The sequence below is a fragment of the Echeneis naucrates genome, chromosome 23, assembly GCF_900963305.1.
Source record: "Echeneis naucrates chromosome 23, fEcheNa1.1, whole genome shotgun sequence".
Taxonomy (NCBI): Eukaryota; Metazoa; Chordata; class Actinopteri; order Carangiformes; family Echeneidae; genus Echeneis; species Echeneis naucrates.
In genome coordinates this window covers 16,101,081-16,117,845 of record NC_042533.1, presented here as the reverse complement: position 1 = coordinate 16,117,845, position 16,765 = coordinate 16,101,081, and the positions used below count along the sequence as shown (strand labels likewise).

Here is a 16,765-nt window from a genome sequence, read left to right as displayed (position 1 = left end):
ATATGAAACCTGTCGGAAACCTTAATGGAAACAGTTTGGAAATAATTTTTCAAGGGAATATTTTACATTCTAAAGTGTGCTTTATTTCTTTGTACATAGGAAGTGAGTGATGTGAGGACTGACCTTGGACCACAGACTGCATGCATTTTGTGTGGAGAGAAGTTTCCATTTTCAGAAGTAAGGCAACACAACATGGCTTGTGCCAGGTATTGACCAAAATTATTATATGGTCCAAATGATGATGATTCTTTGTCAGCTGTCAAATTTTACTTACTTAACAGTTACTGATAATAACCTTTTAAGGGCAGACATGTCAAAAAAGTTTATAGTACGTCCAGTTGTATATCACCAGAAAGTGCTTTGTTAAATGTAGCTTTATTCTTATAATGTAAAAGAATAGTTGACCACAAAACACTCCACTTTTAAAATAAAAAAAAAAAAACTTGCAAAAGCTTTAATTATTTCAGAGTTTACCAATGGTGTTATTTTTTTCTTACTGGTGGACGAGTTGAGTTAGTCCTTCAACTGACCCGCCATTGCCTGACTACTGTCTCATAACTTAACCATTTTTGAACAGATTATACAGTGTTGGAATGAACAGAATGCAGGATAGGTTCTTGTGTTCAATTTATTTCTGGTTCTCATAATATGGAAACATTTAATTAAACAGTACTTATGATATTATTATTATCCTAAAGTTTTTGTGAAGGCAATTAAGAATAGTTTGGAAGAAATTCCTAGAGCATGGCACAGGCAGGAGCTGTTCTTATTCCAAAGGATATGGAGTCCTTAGATCTGAGTCAGTTCCGTATGATCTCTCTCCTGAATGTAGAGGGGAAGATTTTCTTTAGTGTAGTTGCACAGAGACTAGCAAGTTATTTAGAAAGGAATGGCTTAATAGATACTTCAGTACAGAAGGCAGGAATAACAACTTTTGCAGGGTGTTTAGTGCACACTAGCATGATTTGGCATCAGATTCAGGCAGCCAAGAGTGAGAAAAGAGACTTGCATGTGATATTTTTGGACTTAGCAGATGTATTTGGGTCAGTGCCACATAAACCTTATTTGGGAGGCATTTGATTATTTTAGAGTGGCTGGAGTAGTTGTTAACTTGGTAAGAGCATACTTCCAGGATATCAGACTATGCTTAAGTACAGCAGGCTTTACAACTGTCACGGCGACATCCACTTGATGTTATCTCGCCGATCGATCTCTCTCGCCTGTCTTTGCAGTTCCTGACACACTCAGCTGCCTGGCAATCACCTTCATTCACCTGGTTTGCTCCACCCTTCTTCCCACCTGAGGCCCATTCCCCCATCAGTCTCCTATACTTATACCATTCCACTTTCACCTGCTGTCTCCCAGATTGTCTAGTATGTTTTCCTACCTAGCATTCCAGCATTCTTCACCTACTTGCCTGTCTGATCCCTGAACCCTGCCTGCCTACCTGGTTTGAGAGTTTTTGCCTAGCCCCTGGATTATTCTACCTGGTCTGCCTGCCTGCCTGGTTTCCTGACTCCTGCCTGTCTCTCCGGTTGAAGCCTCTCCGGCTGGTTTTTGGCCCCTGCCTGTTAGATTCTGATTAAAGCCTGTCGGATTTACTACTGTCTCTGTGTTGGTGCTTTTGGTTTCCTCTGTTCTGAGTCCTAATACATCAGGTTAGCAGAGGCTAGAAATAGGTATTATGGCAGGATGTACAATTTCTCCATTAGCATTCACAATGGTAATGGAGGTAATTATTAGAGCTTCTAGGTGGGTTGTAGGTGGAGAGAGGCAGCAGGACGGGATGCGCCTTACACCAATTAGGGCATACATGGATGATATGATGTTGGACTAGAATGGTGCCATGTATGAAAGGAGTACTTGTGAGACTTAATAAAAACCATAAACCATAAAAATCAAGCCTAGTAAGTCTAGAAGTATCTCAATAAGCAGAGGGAGATTAAGTGATTGAAAGTTTGTAATAGATGAAGAGGAAATTCCAATAATTAGGGAAAAAACTGTGAAGAGTCTAGGTAAGTACATGGCAGATTTGCATGAGCGAGAACAAGTAGTGCAGTTTCAGAATGATGTTGCTGAGGGACTGGATAGAATAGACAAATCAGGACTTCCAGGAAAGTTGAAGCTGTGGTGTTTGGATTATTTCCCAGGTTAATGTGACTACTGTCAGTATATGAGATCCCAATATCTGCTGCAGAGAAAATGGAAAGACTAGTAAGCTTTTATTTTAGGAAGTGGCTAGGTGTTCCGAGATGTTTAAGGACTGTGGCACTGTATGGGAAAGGCATACTTCAGCTTCCAGTTTCTTGTCTAGTGGAGGAGTTTAAATTTACTAAGGTTAGGACAGAGCTCCTGTTATCTGGGAGTAAAGATGTGATAGTTAGTAAGGTGGTTCCAAACCCAGCCAAAAGGAGAAAATGGAATCCAAGAATGGCAGTGTGGGAAGCGAAAGCCACTCTTAGGCATACAGAGGTTGTGGGTAATGTACAAATAGGCCAGGGAGGCTTGGGGCTTGGCCCAGGCAAACTGGTGTGGAGTAGAGCAGGTCCCAAAGAGAAGAGGAAGCTAGTTGTAGAGCAGGTTCGCAGACAGGAAGAAATATGAAGGAGTGCGAGGGCAGTGGCTCAGGCTAAGCAGGGACAGTGATTGAACTGGGAAGAAGCTTAGTTGGAAAGAGTTGTGGAGTATGGAGGAAAGTAGTATTAGATATTTGATAGGGGCAACATATGATGTATTGTCAACTCCCCAAAACCTAAAACTTTGGGTAAATAGAGACCCGCTATGTTCGTTGTGCTCAGGTGCTGCAACTCTAAAGCACATCTTGTCAGGTTGTAAGGTTAGTCTGTCACAAGGACGGTCTGCGTAGCAACATGACCAAGTTTTAAAAAGCTTATCTGCAGGCATTGAGGAAATACGGAGGCAGGTCTAAGACAAAGATAGTGGCAATTCAGTTTGTTCAAGAAGGAGGGAAAGTTAATAGGAAAACAAGGAGGCAAGGGGGAAATGCAGGTGGATTTAGGAGGAAAGTTTGTTGTTCCCCAGGAAATAGCCTGTACAAAGCTAAGGCCTGATATAATTTTGTGGTCTAGGAGTAGAAAAAGAGTATATTTCATAGAGCTGACTGTGCCGTGGGAAGATTCAGTTGAAGAAGCATATGAAAGTAAAAAACTCAGGTATGCAGATCTAGGTAAGAATGCTGAGCAGCGAGGATGGAAGGTTAGGATTTGTCCAGTGGAAGTAGGATGTAGAGTGTTTGTAGCAAGATCTATTTTTGCTTTGTTGAGGGAGTTAGAAGAAAGGGGACAGAGGGTGAGGAAAATAGCGAAGGAAATGTTGGATGAGGCAATAAGATCCAGTCAGTGGATTTATATTAGAAGAAGTAATAGTAGCTGGGGGGCCAGCAGGAGGAGCTCTTAAGACAGACAGACTCTTGGGAGGAGCAGAGGAAGAAATCCAGGAAGAGGAAGTGTATTTAAGTGGAGGGTGTGGGCTGTTTGAGCCTCTTCGAGACCATGCGGTTAGTCCAGGTGAGTTGGCCTGTATTGGTTTGATATATGTATATATATATATATATATATATATGTGTGTGTGTGTGTATATATATGTATATATGTATATATGTATGTATATGTATATGTATGTGTATATATATATATATATGTATATGTATATATATATATATATATGTACTGGATCCAGTGGGACAGGTGTGCTGACCTCACAAGAGGTTGGGCTCTTGGTTGAAGATAGCCTTGACACAGGTTCAGCTCAGGGTTTGTATTCGGTGTTCTTTCCAGATAAGTTTTGTGGATGAATGACGAAGTTTCACCTTTGGCAACACTTCTAATAACAAAATATGCTTTAATTTCCTGTTGTGCTGATTAAAACTTTAATTTGTGGACACAACGCAATACCCCTTTTCAGATAACTTTCAACATACATAACATCTAGTACTATATTCTAATATTTTTCTATATTCCCATCAGCAGCAAGCTCATCACACCGTCAGGAGGTACCGTCCATCCAGTTGTTGGTAAGCTGAACATGGCTGATTTGGATGGTTTATGTTTTGCACCTATTAAAGCCTATCACAAATCAAGCCACCAAAATCGCACTAATCACTCTATTCAAATTCACAGCTGTCACCAACTTGTCATTATCTCTGTAGAAGCAATGAAGTATTAACATTTAAAGGGCATCCATAAAGTCTGAACAACCTTTCTTTTATTTAATTTGGTAATGATGCAGCATTAATCTCATCAATCAGTCTGGACTAAATATCCCATACTGACAAATGAAACACCAAAGTTTTTATTTTTTTAGTTGAATTAATTAAGCAAGAAAAATTCAAATATCAAATTAACATTAATATCCAGACGCTTTACTGTGACTTACAATTTTGCCAGATGCCTTTTCTCGAACATCTGAGATGTTCGAGAAAAGGCATCTACACATTAACTGGAGTCAACCTGTGGCAAATTTAACATATACAATGTGATGTTGACAGAAACATACCTGTCTATATAAAGCTTTGCAGATGACAGTGAAGATCAGACATACAAGACATACATTTAAAGTTGAGGTGCATATCTGGAGAAGGTTACAGAACATTCATGTTGCACTTAATGTTAGAAAGGAATGTTTGAGAATATCATTTCCAATGTCGGCATCTTGCTGCAGAATTACAAAATGTGAATAAAATGATAGCCACATACTATTTGAATGCACTGTACTGGAGATCTTGCTCAGTCAATTCATTATTTGCCTTTATTGTACAGTTCTCACATTCTTTATGTACTCATTTTATCTTATTCCTTAATATGCTCATGCTTGCATTGACAAAGAGCTGTTAAATTTGGATTATGGAGCTGGATGTCATCAGGGCAGCACAACTTTTTACAAAGCACTGAGGTGGTCGCCCTCTCTGTGGACCTCACGTTATTTGTTCTAAGTCTGCAGGATTCAGTGGAGGAAAGGGTCAGGGCCATTATATCTTTTTATAAGAGGCAACCACAGTTCAAAAGCAACCACAGTTAATCTAATTGTTGTACAGGCATGATCAGACAAAGCAGATGAAACAGAATTAATTTAGTTGCACAAGATGTAAATTACTCCTCAGAATGTGGAATGTCATCATTATTCTACTGTCTTTTTCTTTATATATTGTTCATTACTGAGTATATAACCATGGCTTGTTTTATCTCACTCACAAATTTTGCAAGGTGATGCTGACATTGGTAAAACAGGGTTGTACCACAGTGACCCTGCGTTTTATCATTAATATGCATGTCTCCACTTATAACAACTTACTTTAAAACAATAAAATAACATTCATGTAATATGATTGTCAAAAAGCTTAATGCTTCAACTCATCAGAAAATATACTAACCATTTTCAGTTCAGTTTCAGTTAATAGTGGATCATAGATGGACACTAAACATGCCTTAATCAGGAGATCAAACACTTAAATTTCATGAAACCACTTTGTCAAAAACGTACTAAGCACCAAACAAGTGGTTCAACATATGACATCCCATGAGAGATCCCAGACTTTTGCCTGGCAACGCTGCCATGTACGGGCTGCTTTCTGTCATGTCTTTAAAAAAGAAAAAAAGTAAATTGTCTATCCTGCAAAATTCTACCTCTATTTGGATTTCCCGCTCTATCTCTCCGTCTCGCTCTACCTTATTGGCAGCCCCCCCACCCCCTCCATCATTGTCCCTTCTCATCAAGGATCTCGTCAGAGCTTGTTTAAGTGGATGGATTTAATCTCAGGCGTGTGGACTCTGCTCTTTGAGGGTGAGCAGGATCACCTAGTGCTGTCCACCTCCTAGGAACTACAAGAGAGTGGCATGTTTGTGGTGGCAGCTCGTATTGGCTCATTGCTTTCTAAATGATGGCCCACGTCTATATGACCTAAGCCACGCTGTGAATCCATGTCCTGTTTGGGGGATTGCCAGAGACGGCAACCATTGAGGCCTGTTGATCACAAAGTCCGCAAGGTTGTCAGCTTGGTTTGTACATTTTAAGTTGTGCTATTTATGTGTTTAGATAATCACATGTCCATTTTTTTTCTCTAGTTCTTGTACACTGACATTTGTCTGCAATTGTAAATTAATCACATTGACTGAATTTTCAGAAGTCATTAAAGTTGTTACCAGGGATTTTTATGCATATGATTGCATGTGAACCTATTTACCATGTGAATAATTTCCAGTGTGTTAAATAAGTACAAAGTCATGGCAACGGTTGGCCTTTTAAATTTAAACTTGTTTCATGTGAGCACAATTTTAAATATTGGCTAGACTGATCCCTAAATTTAGTACATTATGATTGCCTTTCATCAGCTGGAAGGAACTGAGATCCTCAAAGGTGCTTGTCATGAGCCTGCCCTGGGACCTGCCTGGTGTCACTACTGAAAACAGGTGGTGGCTAAGGGACAGAATCCTTATGCATGCTACAAGTGTCTTCCAAATGCTGAGATGTAAAAACATGAATGCACATGAACAGTATGACATTGTGTACTTCTTTTTAACTGAAGTTGGTCTTTCACACCTGCAGAGGTAAAAATGAATTATTCCGCCTGCTTTAAAGTTCTTGGAAGGACCACCGTGCAGATCAAGCAGCTCAAACGGGGATTGAAAGAGATAGGATTCTGGGAATTTCTAAGCTCCAGGCCAGATGCTATTGCCAGTTTTTAGTCATATTAAATGAATAGCTACTTTTATAAATATAAAGCTTTTATTGATATAAGATAACTGCACAATAAAACATCTGGCTTATATTACTCTGAGTTGAATCAAACTGGCCTGACATGGGAATGAAGGCAGGTAAGAGTATTTTGAGATTTTTCTAACATTGATGTGTCAACTTAAGATTTATCTTGTCGTCTATTTTTTTTTTTTTTTTTTTTTTTCTAGGTACTTCCAAGGAGCTTAAACACCTTGATGTAGAAATGGAAGAGATCAGTTGTCTACCTGCTTTTATTTATTTATTTATTTATTAACTCTAAAGCTCCCCAAAGACAGACAATTTAGATGCATTTTGCTGAAAGTTCATGGCGGACATCTCAAGTTCATATGCTGGTTTCAGCCAGTATTAGAAAAAAGTTTTAATCGGGCCATAATTGGCTTACCCACTGTTCATTATACTTTTTTTGCACAGAGGAAAGTGTTTGTTGAGCTGGAAGTTACCTTTATTTGTATATCCATAGCCTAATGTTTTTTTTGTTTTGTTTTTTTTTTATTTCCTTTTCAAGTTTTCTTTTTTCCATCAAAGGAAAAAAAAATAGCACTAGCAAGCATTAAAAAATAGAAAATATCCCAAGGCCTAATGTTAATGTTTTCTCTTTGGCTCTGTTCAGAAATTAAATAGTCTGGAGAAATTACTATGATCATATCCCAATATTTCAGATGTTGAACCCAATGCCAACTTTGAACACACTTCACAATTCAGTCAAACCTCAATGTAGCGATGATGCACACTTTTATTATTACTTACCACTGTAGGTATCGTTAACTCAGATGTCCACTGTGAATGCATTCTTGTAAGCCCACTTTAAAGTTACAGAGATAGACTGGTAAGTCCCTGGTCCCTGACCCTGTAGGTCCCTGTTTTTAAAATTTCTTCAGTATCAGTAAAAGTACTGTCACATAAACCACAACTGAGTTATTTAACGTATGATGGCAACTGTCTCACTGTGCACATTCAGCACATTAGAAAAGGGCACACGGGGAACTGGCAGCTGCTGAATTTCTTCGGGAGTCAAGGCCTGTGGCAGCTGCATTTCAGGGACTGACACCTACATGGTGATGACCATACGGACCCTCCCAGTCAATTATGTATTCTGTCTGAAGTGTAAAAGTAGTATTAAAAAAAATAATAATAAAATATTGTTTCTTAAAGCAGTTGTCACATAAACCACTAAAGAGTTATGTAAACAAGTTTGCACCAGCTACACCTAAGTATAACTAAACATGTACACATACATGGCTAATTTAGAGATTTGCGTAACCTGCATGTGCTTGGATTGTGAAAGTGTTGATTATAAGGAAGAAGAATGTTTTTTAGCACAAGCCTGCACCATGGAAGGTGTGACTACTCTTATGAATACACTCGTGTTACTTTTTGTGAAATATTATACTTCAACATGCAATCTTAAAGGTCTCTATTTCTGTCTGCAAAACAAACCTTACGCTGGTTTAGAGTCCATAACTGAAGAGGTGACCAATTTCTTTCAGTGCGCAGTGTGGGGTGATTCCACCCATCCTTGAAGAACTCAAGGTGACTATATGTGTGGCAGAAAACTCCAGCGCAGTGTATATATCTGGAGTTCAACTGGGTTGAGTCGGCCTGCACTTTCCATATTGCAGAAGTGTAGAAGAGGTCTAATACTCCCCTGAAGACATCATGCCATAACCTCTCTGTCCTTGGATTTAAACAAAATGCAAAAAAACACAGTAAGCGTTTGAAATCACCAAAGATTATGAAATGCTGTCAAGGTTGGTGCTTATTTATAGAAAGTTTTAATACCTTTGGTTGTGTGTACCTTTTCACCTCCTTTATCAGACCTAACACGACATGGTTTGGACGGCCTGCATGAAGCTGTTTGGCACGGTTGTTGATAGCAGCACAAAGGTAGACAATTGGACAACTAAAGCCATCAATTCCACCATGGACCACAACTCTCCATCTGTCAATACAGTGAAAGAAGCAGGAATCACTTGGGACGCCTTGAGGCGCAATGTGCAGTAAAAAGAGAAAATTAACATCATTAATGGCCGCTGCAAAAACATACAATTTAAGAATGTGAATATATTTTCAATTTGCATTCACAGGATATGACTGTATTTACTGTACATTTTGCCTGTATATATGACTGGCTTTAAACTTTTTATCTTCACCTTAACATGAAGATGTCTAATGTTTTTCATCTAGAGGTTAATTGAAAATCCGCACCTGCTATTTATATTTCTGTTGATAGTATCTCATTTCTGATATCTAGTAACAATTGTCCATAGTGTTACACTGAAATAATGAATTTAGATGTTAACTAATGTAGTTAAGATCAACTTGAAAAATCTCATTTACAAATTTTCTCACCACTGAGGCAACAATACAAATTTCTATAACGCCTGATGTGTGGCAGACCCTAGGAAAATTTATGTTTTGCGTTTTTTCTGAGACACTGAATTTTGGGTTTTCTTATCTGCAAACCATAATGAACATTTCAAGAAATAAAAGCTTGAAATATTTCACTATGTTTAATTAGTCTAATATATGGGTTTATCTTTCTGAAACAAGTGACAAAAAATATTGAACTTTTTCATGATATGCTAATTTTTGACATGTACCTGTATGTACTTCCTAGTTCCTCAACATAGAGCTTATGAGTTTATGGTTGCCATCTATATGCCAAAGGCTATTGGGAGATGGCACAGAATATCCTCTGTGCCTGACAATGTGTAGTTATAGTGTGCAGATAAGAATTCCCTGTGGATCCACATGTTGTATGGATTCTTGCACACGTAGTCCTCCATGTAAAAAAAGGAAAACAAGTTGCAGTTTAGAAGATTGCATCACACAAATGCTGAAGAAATCGTTTCTATGGGTTAAACTAATCATCTCATCAGTCTGGACAGCAGTTACAGTAGTCCAGCCTAGAAGTTACAAATGCATGGAGCAGTTTTTCAGCATCATCCTGAGAAAGGATGTTTCTAATTTTCCTAATGTTTCTCAGGTGGAAGAAAGCTGCCCGACTAACTTGTTTTATGTGAGGGACAAAGGACATGTTCTGGTCAAAAATGACTCCAAGGTTTCTTACAGTGGAGCTGGAAGCCAAAGTGATGCGGTCCAAGCTGATGAGATGATTAGATTGTATTTTTCTGAGGTGCTTAGGGCCGAGTACAATAAATTCTGTTTTGTCAGAGTACAAAACAGAACTAACCGCCAATATTTACAAATGTAATTCTAGTCATATCAGTCATTAATATTCATTTGTACATTTTGCTTGTGTTGTCTTTCCTGCTGTAGTTCTCTCCTGTTTGAGGACAAGCTTCAAACAGAGGAGGGGTGAGTGGAAAATACTGGGATCTCAGGTGAACAATGGGAGCAAAACTGTAAGAAGGAAATTTGGATGAAACTATCTGTTAGTCTTCCCTGGGACTGTGCCACATTTCACCTTAATCCGATGTCTGGTAACCATACAATATCTATCCAATGCATATCCAGTATAGAGGTTAAAATGCCTAATAAATGAAGGATAAACTTTTCCACAGCACACTTACCATAGTACATCTCAAGTTCAACAATATTTTGGGGATGATGGCTGAGTAAGTTGTTCTGTAAGTGCCTTGAGCAGTCCTTGGACTGAAAAATAATGAAACCCTGCTTCATTAAATGGTGTTCAATTAGTGTTGGGTTTCCTACCTGCTCCACTGATGTAGGGTGGAGTTCTGACGATGCCTCTCCTATGGCACCATCTACTGTCTAAAAAGAGCAAAATAATTGTATCATCATTGAGACAATATCAATTAAGATAAGATATTCCTTTATTTGTCTTGCAAATGACTTGCAAGTGTGGCTGCAGTAGCAACAAAACAAGTCTCTTGCATTTATGTTTTTTTGTGTTTCCTTATGGTTAAAAATGAAATTACAAATGGACACTTATTCCCACAGCAGCTACTCTGGTGGAGCTGAAATGCTGGGAACCAGGAATCCTCAGCTAATTTTTTGATATGCTAGTTCAGTGGTGTCAGGCGCAGGCCAAATGGGGATATTCTAAAACTGTAGACTCTTTATTTACAAGTAAGGGGTGGATCTGAACTGTTCTGCTCCCTTTACTAAGGTGAAACAGGTCAGGCCGAGTTGGACAGACTGTCACATTCCCTAATGTTTACCCTGCTTTATAGAATAATTTCCTCAATGTGTGACGATAATTTTAAAGTGAAGGAGCCCTGCTGATGGTCATCAGGCAGAATACATATAAAATACATCAGCACTGACTTAACTTTAAAGATCTTTAACACAAAAAATGTATGTTACTCTATGAACATATGTGTTTTGAACATAATGATTCACTGGCAAAAGCTCATATAGCAGAGGGTAAAAGTAATTTAAATCAAAACATTAGACTTTTAATATTTAAAGTAGATATAATGTATATTTCCATTTTTGGGGCACCATAGTGGTACAATCATAAGATCTATCCCCTCACACCAAAAAGGTCTTGGGTTGGAGCCTGGGGCCTGAGTTGTTGCTGTGTAAAGTTTGTATGTACTTCCTGTGTCTTTGTGCATGTCCAAGACATGCAAGCTTGAATTTTTGTTTTTTTCTATGTCTGTCCAGGGTATACCCTGTCTGAATGTCTGCTGAGAAGAGGTAATGGATGTATGGAGTATTTATGAGAAAAGAATATATATTAATGATGACTTACTGACTTATGTGGCCCTGAAACAGTTAAGAGAAAGGTCTGTTGAGCGGTGAGCGTTTATGTTACACTTCTTTCATGCCTAATTTTTTTCGCCAAACTACAGATATTTTAAAAAATAAATAAATAAAAGAAAGAAATTTACGAATTCCAAAACTGGATATAAATTCAATTTACTCGCATTCTCGAGAGGCGGAACTGTGTGCAGTCAGACAAACTACTCACGGGAATCTTCAGAGCGACGCACATCCTGCCAGCCTTTGATTGCTTCAGAAACATTTTAAATTACATTAATAATTACCGGCCCACACGAATATTAAGTAGTTTTGATTTGGGTCGAATACATTTTAATCGTCTGTTCAAAGTGTATTCTTACAGATAAAATGTCAGAAACCAGGAAGTGAAAACAAGTAACCAATCGGCTCAAACGTGCCATGCGCATCAGAGACCGTAATGGCAGTATGTTGTACGAAGGTGAACGTTAGCTCAAGGGTTACTACATGTGTTTCAACCACTGTGGTCGCTCAACTGGGAGTTAACGCTGTTCTATATTTTAACAAAGTTGCGTGTTTCCTCGGTGACCGCAGACTGAGGTAAGACACTTTGATTTAAGGGAACTGAACAGTTAAAAGGTTCTTACTCATCATGCTTTAGTTTAAAGACCTTAATTAAACGCCTTCTGTAGTGTGAATAGTACTGCTCGTTTAATTAGAAATGTGTCCTCTTGCTATATTTCTGACTAATGTGTAGTCTTTGGTTAAATCATAAATACAACAGATTAAGAAAGTTCATTCATCACAATGATGAGTTGTTAAGTGGGTTTGTTATATATTTATGTGCATTATATCTTATTGCTGAAATAATATGTTATATTACTCCCAAATGTAGTGTCTTAACTATACAGCTACACACTACAAAGGCCACTTGAAATTGAAATTTGTAAATATCACTATTTATTGCCTAATTGTTTGTCCTTTTAGAGGCAAGCATGGCTACATGTCCTCTTAGCAGCAGATCAGCTGGGTCAAAATTGTCAATTAGTTCACCTTTTGATCAATACATTGAACGGACAATGTGTGTGTTGATCAATAAGCAAGGAGTCACTGCAGTATGGGAAAAAAAATCTAAGGTAGTGAAAGGTCTGTGGTCATTGAGATAGTTTTGCCATCATAGTTTTTCCAGCACACAACACTGTCATGTGTGTTATTATCCTGTTCTGTTCACTGCATGTTTGATTTTACTTTAATAAGGTCCTGCACTATAATACCCTCAGTAACTCAACTAATGAGATTTGATTGTGTATGCCACTGTTATCGTGCTCAGTCAGTGTCACTCATGTCATATTGAATTTATGTTCTTCTGGCTTCTATGTATCAAATCTTTTCTCTGTTCTAGTCACTAGTCATGGCTGGTCTGTCCAGCTATGCTATGCGCATGGCCAGACTTAGTGCACAGATCTTTGGAGAGGTGGTGCGTCCGACAGATTCCAGATCAATGAAGGTGGTCGAGATGTTCAAGAAGCTCCCAATGGCCAAGAGAAAGGAGGTGTATGACTGGTACCCTCAGCACAAGATTTACTATGCCATGACCCAGAAGCTCAGGTTCATGGGACTGTTCAGGTAGACCTAGCTCCTAATGCTGAAGCAGATTGTTACTTGTTGTGAAAGTTTACGTTTTTTTACTCTATTCAGTTGCTGTATACTGTAGTAACTAACGATTGTACATTTGAAGTCTGAAGTATATTAATTAGTTGATGTTAATGTTGTTAAATTTTTCTGCCAATGATTAATTTCATCTACTTTGACACAATTTTTTTGATCGCTGCTTGGTGCCTTTCTGTGGTACCCTGTATTTGGTGCAAATATTTTGCCGTAAAACTCACCTCAATGAGAAGCATTTTGGTGGTTGACCCGATGGAATGATAATAATGTAAGTAAGGGTATGCAGAAGGTGGGAAAAATGACAGCAAATGGCATACTCAGTGAAAGTAATATTTAAGTCAAAAATAGAAAATCTATTTGTGATGATATTGTGATGATATAACCTTCAGTCAGTACAATGATGGTTTTAATTACCTGCTTTCTCTTCCTCCTCAGAGATGAGCATGAAGACTTCAAAGACGAAATGTGTCGCATGAGGAAATTAAGAGGAAAAGGGAAGCCAAAGAAAGGAGAGGGCAAGAGAGCTAGCAAGAAGAAATGAGCTGTGATATTACTGCTAATTCAACATTACACAGGACATGATATGTCATATCTTTTCATGCTGACAGGCAGCAGTGAAGTGTATATGTTATTGTTGTTTGGCAGCTAAACCTGAAACAAGTCAATCAGTCTTGTCCAAGATATCCAGTGATTTGAAGCTTCACTTTGTTGGCATGAATAATACTCTTGATCAGTATGAAACCTTCTCATTGATGTCGGTTGTATTCAGTAGAATTCCAATCTGTTCACAATTGTCTGATTTTTAAGGGAACCAGTATGGACAAAGAATATGACTCTTGAATACCACAAAAGTATACTGATTACTGTGATCATTTGAGTACATGCAAAACACCGGCAAGCCTGTGATCATGTCTTTTCTCGATTCATGGATGAACACACTATAGTACTGTCATGGTAGCTCAACCTCATAGTTTTTCAGTGGTGCTGGTGTATATGTCAAAAGGACAGCCGAAAGTAATGCAAACATCTTTCATGTTTTTATAAATTTAACTTACTTGATTTGATTTTAATTTACTTGCCAAATCATAACAAAGTTACATAGATAGATATTAATTGTCCTTTTCAGGATATGTGTCTCCACCTTCTGTACAACCACAATAAGAGATTACGCAAACAAAGACATCAGTGCATTGGAAACATCAGACAGCCACATAAACATACAGCACAGACAGTATGCCAACATACATATCTAATCCCTAACCATGCGTGTAGACATTCCACCACATTTACAGTCTTTTCTTTTTTGTTGTTTAGTTCTGTTTTTGCATTTGGGATGAAATTTTTCTTTAACTTTATTTTCTTCCAAACCAGCAACCTGTATCGTTGACCAGATGGAAGGAGTGAGAAGTATATGTTGAGTGAATGACTGGGATCGAGTGCTATGTGATGTGCTCTGCGTGCGGTGGCTGTGCTGTTGAGATCAGAGAAGTTTGGGGTGGGGAGCCCGATGATCTAGGAAATTTTAAGTGCAATATATGTCAGGTTTTTTTTCTGTTGTGTGGTGACAACATGTTGAAGAAGCAGGGGGAACAGTAGAGGACTATGGGTTGAATGATGCTTTTGTAGAGTAGCAACAGGAGGTCAGGGGCAACTAATTGTGCTAAGAGTGTGCGAATGGCAGAGAGTCTTTTCTGGCAGCTTTTCTGGATGTCAGTAGTGTGTTGTTCAAAGCTTAGTTTATTGTCCAGGGTGAGTCAGAGATATTTGTGGCTCTCCACTATGTCAACGTCAAGGCACTTTACGCATAGATCAGGTTTAGACCAAACTCTTTATGGGGTTGTTAAAGAGACCCAACATACTGTGATCATGTCTTTTCACGATTTGCCAAGTCACCAAGAGCAAGCACTTAGCAACAGTGGCAAGGAAAATCTTGGAAGGAAGAAACCTCAGGCGGAACCGGGCTCAGCAAGGACTGCCGTCTGCCTTGAATGGTTGGGTTCTAAATGTGCACTAGCAAATATTAGTAGTAGAAGAGAATAAGAGGTTACAAAGAAGATGCAAAATGAGTTGCAGTGTGTAATGACAACTGACAATAGCAGGAACATGGAGCAGAGATCATTCAGCACAGGAAGAGAGGACAGGAGGGACAAAACACATTGCAGCATTTCAATGTTGTCATGTACATCCATGGGTGAGAGAGAGTTGCTCAGTGCAATCCCTACGGTCTAGGCCTATAGCAGCCCAACTAAAAGAAAAAGTAATTAAACTAGATTTTTAACTCAAGGCTATGTCAAAAAGAAGGTTTGAAGCCTGATCTTGAGAGATGCGACAGAGTCTGCCCCCTTGACTGATATTGGGAGTTGGTTCCAATTAAGAGGAGCCTGATAACCAGTGGAGGGTGCTAGGGTGCCACCCCATCAAATCAAGAGATGAAAATCAAAAGAAAAAACAAATATGCTGTAAGATGCAAACAGTTATTAAAAGATTGTGTTATTTCAGTCTGTGGGTGACTGCCAAAAGTAATTATATGTTGTTAAAATATTTATTTGGTTCTAAAATGGTTTTTATTTCATTCACTTCCTGAAGTGAAGGACACCGGTAAAACAGCTTTTCGGAGAATTGTTGGTGCGTCCTGATAGTAATGAGTTACAATAATCCAGTCTAGAGGAAACAAATTCATGGACTAGTTTTTCTGCATCTTCTTGAGACAGGATATTTCTGATCTTTGCAATATTGCATAGGTGAAAGTAGGCTGTCTGAGACACCTATTTTATTTGAGAGACAAAGGACATGTCCTGATCAAAAATTAAGATTCAAAACATTGGAAGCGTAGGCCAAATTAATGCTATCAAGAACGGTTACATGATCAGATTCTCGAAGGAGCTTAAGGCCAAATACAATGACTTCAGTTTTGTCTGCGTTCAAAAGTAAAAAGATGCAGTTCATCCAGGTCTTTATGTCTGTAGGACATGCATGAAATCTGGTTATATGAATGGTTTCAGTCAGTTTCATTGACAAGTATAATGGAGTATAATCTGCATAACAATGAAAATTGTGTGTTCCCAGATAATATTGGCCAAGGGAAACATATACAGGGTGAAAAGGATTTGTCGAAAAACAAACCCTATGGAACTCTATGATTAACTAAAGTGCGTGAGGAAGACTCATTGTTAACATGAATAAAGTGATATCTATGTGATAAGTATGATTTGAACCAGCTTACTGTGGCTCCTTTGATCCCAATTTTAAGTTTCAGCTTCTGTAGTAGAAAATTGTGATCAATTGTGTCAAAAGTAGCACAAATCTAACAGGACAGGTATGGAGGTCAATCTGCTGTCTGAAGCCATTAGAATGTCGTTAGTAACTTTTACCAGTGCTGTTTCTGTGCTATGATGTACTCTAAAACCTGACCATTCCTATGCAGTTGTTCATACAATTGGCTTTTCAAGAATTTTGGAAATTAAAGAGTGGTTAGATACTATACTATAATTAGCCAGAACATCTGGATCAATATGGGTCTTTTGAGGAGAGGTTAAATAACAGCAATCTTGTGCGGTACATAGCAAGAGATAAACTCACATTAATCAGCTCAAGAATAAAATAAATGTCTAATGTGTAGCTTTGTGAAGCTTATTAGCCTGCTGTCTGATAGATATAATAAAACCATGGTGACAAG

General features: G+C 38.3%; 1 protein-coding gene and 1 long non-coding RNA gene across 2 annotated transcripts; one reads left to right on the top strand and one right to left on the bottom strand.

Annotated features, from left to right (window-relative positions):
* Window positions 1–6,893: 6,893 nt before the first annotated feature.
* Window positions 6,894–11,807, bottom strand: LOC115037104 (uncharacterized). The gene is made up of 4 exons (XR_003840448.1): window positions 11,654–11,807; window positions 10,429–10,488; window positions 8,533–8,692; window positions 6,894–8,428 (listed from the first exon to the last, which is right to left on the bottom strand). It is a non-coding gene; the product is annotated as an uncharacterized LOC115037104 (long non-coding RNA).
* mrps33 (mitochondrial ribosomal protein S33) lies at window positions 11,686–16,164 on the top strand. The gene is made up of 3 exons (XM_029495586.1): window positions 11,686–12,021; window positions 12,824–13,047; window positions 13,525–16,164. Exons 2-3 carry the CDS (start codon window positions 12,833–12,835, stop codon window positions 13,628–13,630), a joined length of 321 nt encoding a protein of 106 aa, XP_029351446.1. The 5' UTR covers window positions 11,686–12,021; window positions 12,824–12,832; the 3' UTR covers window positions 13,631–16,164.
* Window positions 16,165–16,765: the final 601 nt, after the last annotated feature.